The 6,000-nt window shown below is 40.7% G+C and overlaps 1 protein-coding gene across 1 annotated transcript in view; it reads right to left on the bottom strand.

The window, feature by feature from the left end:
- Positions 1–644: 644 nt before the first annotated feature.
- Positions 645–6,000, bottom strand: part of Rgmb (repulsive guidance molecule BMP co-receptor b) — a 28,536-nt gene continuing 23,180 nt past the window's right edge. Inside the window, exon 5 of the mRNA XM_046428952.2 lies at positions 645–4,223. Within this exon, the coding sequence (XP_046284908.1) occupies positions 3,555–4,223 (669 nt within the window). The 3' untranslated portion in view covers positions 645–3,554. The remainder of the gene's footprint in view (positions 4,224–6,000) is intronic.

Below are 6,000 nucleotides of genomic sequence, written 5' to 3'. Positions count from 1 at the left end.
CATCATTTGTAATTTAAGAAAAATTAAAATTTACCCTTTAGGTTTCTGGTATTGTTCAAGTTTCAGTCTCTAAAAAGTTGGAGATAAATATGTTGAGTTAGTTTTAAGCATAGATTTCATTTTGATGCAGACTGTGTTGATTCAGTACAGACACACACAGTAGGTGTTCAGTGACCACATCACTGTCTCCTGCTTCATGTGTTTCAGCTGAAATAATTTTCCCTATTTGCTCTGAACTGCTAGATGTAAACACTAAATGCAATGGATAAGCTTTCTATTTAAGAACATGTACTTCCCTCCACTGAGATTTCCTTCATTTATCTTTCTACCTAGAACAGATAGTGCATTTCTGAACCCCTACTTTAGGTTTCTTTTCCAAACTTTTCTACCTTTTGGTATGTTTCTTGAACAAAGACCAACTTTTGATATTGTGGTGAATCTTTTTAGAGTCATCATAATTGAATCTCAACAAGTGAGGATTTATTAAAGTTTTCAAAGCTAGAAAACCCTGTGCCCAAGATCCTCCCCAACAGGAGCAAATTGTTGCAGTCCATACTACCTTAAAAAGAACCCAGGTGCAGGCAGGTTACTTGTCTTCAAGGGAGCAAAGTTATTACAAAACACAGAACTTTGTGACAATATCATTGTAAGTCTCACAGATAATGGTTTATTTGTAATTGCTTAACATTTATAAGGAAAACTACAGTAGTAGTAAGTGAGTTGGTGGGCAGGTGGCACAACTTGTTATGACTAATAGGGATTTTGTAATCGCCCCTTCTCTCTTCTGCAGCTGTTTCTCAGCTCTTCCAGCAGGTGTCACTATAATCACAGAACAAACATTCCACAGCATGGTATGTCACTTTATTTTTCTAGCATAATAATTTAAGTATTTACACACTGCACACTGTTTTACACAGATACTTATTCATATACCTATGAACCACATCTAAAGGTTTCTTTGCAAAGATTCAACACACTGGTGGGGGGTGTTCCAAGCATAGCAAAGAGGACAAAAAAAAAAAAAAAAGTCTTTTAAAGACAGCCATGTAGAGCATCTGTGAAAACCAGTGTTTTCCCCCAAGTGTTAAGCTTCCCCAGGAGACTTGTGAATAGCTACAGTATATCCACCTGTTGGTATGACCTGAAGCTCTTCTAAGGACTTCATGAACCAACATGTGCAAGCAGCATTTTCTCTGGGAACGCTAAAGAAAAATCAACCTGGTTCTTCTCTAGAAAAACACATCTACTTCTGAAAGTTATCTGTGGGGACTATAAAGGTTTTACAGGGACATCGCTTAAAAAGTGAAAATAAGTAAATACACTGATCCTAATACTAGTGATGCAAGATGCTTTTAAGCATCGTTTCAGCTAAATGACATGGCAAAACCCAAATTTTTTCCCCCAACTACTGGTAGAAGTGTTTATTTTCCCTGAAAAGGACAAAGGTGTATTAATTAATCAAATACATTCTAAACCCAGACACTGTAGAAATCTCTACTATTGCTTTTACTTCACTTTCATACTATTTGCACAAAAATAGTGGTTAAAAGTATCCTTGATATTTTTCCTCCTTTATTCTAATCGATTAGAAAATAACATTACTAGCTTACAATAGCTTCTGAACTGGGCACATGGCACCACAGGTGAATAAAAGCAGCCAAGTATCAGAGCTGATGGCAGGTAGGTCCCTAGTCCAACTTCTGTAACAGGGTTAGGTTCCAACTTTCCAGAGTTGAATCTTTTAAGGTGCCTTATTTTCCCAGGCTGCCCAAGATTACTCTCTCATACACCAGAAAGCAGAGGTTTGCCACCTCCAGATGAACTCACAATACCATCCTGAGACTGGAAGTTACATCAGTCCACTAAGAAATAGAACTTTACAAAATGAGATCTTGCTGCCACTCTGGGCCTCCAGCAGTGCCACTGGTCAACAGGATATGGCAAAAACCATGACCTGGTCAACCAAAACTCAGCATACTCTTGGCCTCAATTATGATGGTATTTGAAATTCTTTTGTTCGCATTTATGTAAACTTGAATTACTAAAGTACAACGGTGCCAGTTTTTCTTGGAACCAAACATTTACAACTGGATATCACAATATAAACCTACCTATCCTGGAGTTAACTTTCTCATTTACTGTTCTTGTTTTTGTTATTGTTCTTTCCCTTTTGCAAGGGGCACCAACAACAGAATGGAAGAGGTGAGACGAGGAATCATTTTACTCTATAGGGATTTCACCAAGTTACAAGAGCAACTAATGTTCAACTACAGGTGTTAAGAGTATCCGATTTAAAAAGAGAGACTTGGGGAGCATGAAGTTAGGTAATGAGAAATCTGGACTGACCAGCACCACAGGTAAGTGCATGCTGGGTTAGGCCTAGGGGGCTTTTCTGTCCTTAACACCCTACTCCATTTCATCATGCACGAAGACGTCAAAGACTCTCACAAAGACCAGGGAGTAGCGGGCAAGGAAGCACAGAGAACTCTGTGATGGGCTCTGGGTCTCAACATCAAAGGAAGATGAACAAACCCTACCCTCAAATTCTTAAGTTGAGGCAGAGGAGGGGTAATGGGGTGAAGAGAAGGAGAATGTTTCTGGGCCCAAACAGTTAAAGAAGAGAAAACTAAGAACGTGGGCTCCCACAAATTATGAAGAAAGAGCAAGTCATGATTATTACTAAACTTATGGTTTCATATTTTGTTTAAAGGGAATAGAGTTAAAAGAGGGGAAAACCACAATTTAAATTGAGTATGGGATGAGAAAAAATGTGAGAGCTACTGAGATCCAACAAGATATTTATCTATAAACTGTCTGATATTTATCTATAAACTGCCATCACGAAGGACCTTTCTACCTATGGAAATGGCAGTTTCATAGGTTCAACTTAACAACACATGTGCTTGAAAGAAAATAATTATAGCAACACTCTCTCCGCCTTCCAAAAAAAAAAAGTGACAGCTGTTAAGAAAGGGCTCCTTATTAAGATCAGCATTTACAAGAGTCAAAAGCACCTATAAGGGAAGAGTTAACTGTCCTTTCCAACTGAGTGAGGGCAGAAGAAAGGGTAGGGTCACACTCCAAAGGAAAGGAGGCAGCTCCATCAGGAGGTGGCCAGTGAAAACTACACATTGTGGCATATCAGTAGCAATGGGAAAGGGCAAGGGGAAAAGCCAAGAATAGCTACAGACAACTGGTCACCTTCCAAGGGAATGCTGGGTATGGTGTCTGTGTATATGTACTATATATATTAACCAGGTACACACATAAATATTTAATATATAAAAAATAAAGTGCTTTCTAACAGGTTCCCGGGTAGGGACAATTATAAAACATTTCACAAAACTGCAAAACAAAATTGATACAATCAAAGAACACTGCATCCAACATATGTGAAAACAACCAAACAGAATATGTACAATCTGGTGGTGTCCCAGGATAAACATCCTGTCATATACATGGTATATACATATATACTCTTTTACTCAATATATTATGACAATATATATTTTAAATTTTTGTTATAGACAAAAAATAAAAACAAAAGACAACCCCTACAAAAACACAATAAGGATCAAGCACATGAGTCCTAGACTGACAGACAAATTGCTGCCACCACGGGGAGTCCCATTGCCACTGCTGGGAAAGATGTGCCAGCGTTCCTTCCTGGGGTGCAGTGCCTCCACATCCTCTAAGGCACTGTGGGCTGCAGCGGTAAAGTTGGCATCACCAGTGGTGAGCAGATCGAAGACACAGGACTGGAAATAGATGTCCTTCACTGGCATCTTCTCATGGCATTGAGTGTTGGCAGTCTCCAGTGTGTAGCCAGGCCAAGCCTGCACCAAGGAGGTGTGAGGCAGGCTGTGCCCCAGAATGGCAGACACCTGGCCCTGCCCATCATCAATTCGTTCGCTCAGGGGGCAGCCATTCACACACAGCTGCAGGTCCTGGCTTTCCTCAAAGGACATGGCTAGGTCCTCGGGCATTCGGATGGCAAGGGTCAGGTAGCGACCCAGCTGTCGCACAAACACTGTGGTGCCTATGTAGCGGGCATGCATCTCCACGTAGCGACCACTCTCCCTCTCCACGATAAGCAGGCTTTTGGCTTCTCCATCCCCACCGCTGGTGGTGCCATCCACAAAGGCAGCTGGTAGGTCATCTGTCACAGCTTGGTATACTTTCTGATCTGTACACTCACGGTGAGCTTTGAAGATGATCGTGATCTGTGGGAACACATACAAAGGTCAACACAATGGGTGGGAGCAGAATGCCCTCCCCCGATAGCAAGCATGCCCCTCCACCTGGAGTAAAATGATTTAAAACAGAATCTCCAATCTTAATGCAAAAACTCCTGTCTCAGAAATGTTGAAAAATAAAGAGTATCTCACGTATTTAGAATTAAAATTTAACATAAACTCAGGGGACCCAAGGAGCGTGCATAAAGAAAAAGGCTTTTTTTTTTTTCTTTTGGTACTGGGGATTGAACCCAGGAATCCTGAGATATATCCCAAGCCTCTCCTTTATAAAAGTTTTTTTTTTATTTTTTATTTTATTTTTTTGAGACTATCTTGCTAAGTTACCCAGCCTGGCCTCAAGCTTGTGATCCTCTTGCCTCAGTCTCCTGAATTGTGGGGATTACAGGCAGGGACACCACACCTGGATGAAAAAAGTTTTTTTACTTTTATAAGACAGAGAACAGTGTTGCTGTTGGGAAACAGGCAATTTTTATTGATAATTTGTATCTGTCTCTTTCCAAAAATGACTGAGACTAGCATAGCTCTGAGAGGGGGAAAGAGTTGCCTAAATTATATAGAAAGTTTTAAGGGGCTTAATTAACAATGTATTTACCAGAACTTTGCTTTTTAAAAAGATTCTTCATTGGGCTATCAGTATACCAGTCCTGACTTATCACTGCAAACTTAATGTAAATTCTAAGAGATGAGGCAGAGTATGGAGGTGCACCTCAGAAACAGCTACTAGCCATCTGCCTCAGGGACAATTTCTTTAAGTCTCTCAATCTGATGCTTTGTATCCCCATGACAGGGAAATCATTTGGCAAATATAGCTCCCAACTGCTGGAAAAGACTACACACCCCAGACTTAGTTAGAGCAAATGTTTCCCCAGCAGTGCCAGGACCCTCTGACTCTTCAGAGCTCTTCCTAGCCAACTCTCAAGTCTTCAAATCACATACACAATGCAGGGAGAGAAAAAACCCATCTACTGAAAATGTAAATGCTTCCCTTCAGTAAGCCCATTTTCTTCCCTGCAGAATCCTTTAATTAGAACAGTTATAAAAACACAACTAAACTGAACCTTTAACACACCTTTGCCTCCAACATGCAGTAAGGGTAGCGGAAGGGAGGTACCTATGAAGAGACAGGGGTTTGTGTGTCACATAGATGGGAAAACTGCTCCAAAGAAAAAAAGACTACATTTGGAGATTTGTGTTATTGTTAGTAACTGAGGTAACAGCTCATTTCTTTCTTCCCTCTTGAACAAAAAATAAAAGGATCAGGTGACTTCAGTCAAGAAGAGGCAGACAAGCCAAACACTCTGTGAGTGGCTCTGGATGTAGGGAACCTTCCAGCTCCTGCAAGGGAACTAATCAAAACAATAGGCCCTTGTTAAAAAGGCCTGAAAATGCCCCCCTCCAAGTCCTCACCACCACCCTCAGGTTTATGTCTGAAGTTTTTCCCCAACTCAGCCAGAATTTGCTCACACTATTTAATTCCACATGTTCCCACTGGTGTTACTTGACTGGAATTTTCCAGCCATTTCATTTTACTTCAGCCAGTTATAAAGCCAGATCTGAACCAGCTGCACTGCAGCAACTGGTTAAATTCATATCCGTTGTTTGCAGCTGCAACTAAAAGCCAGACAATGTGCTATGAAAATGCTGGGCTTTCTCCCTTCCTAATTACCCTGAGCCACAATTTGATTTCACTACCAGCCTTCTCACATTTCAACACCTCCTTAACAGCCTGAAGGAGGTGTACCAG

Source organism: Marmota monax, unplaced genomic scaffold (genome assembly GCF_021218885.2).
Source record: "Marmota monax isolate L192 unplaced genomic scaffold, Marmota_monax_Labrador192_F-V1.1 WCK01_AAM20220418_F8-fsc00018, whole genome shotgun sequence".
NCBI classification, from domain to species: domain Eukaryota; kingdom Metazoa; phylum Chordata; class Mammalia; order Rodentia; family Sciuridae; genus Marmota; species Marmota monax.
Note: the sequence above shows the minus strand (reverse complement) of the source record. Positions and strands in the feature narration are given on the sequence as shown.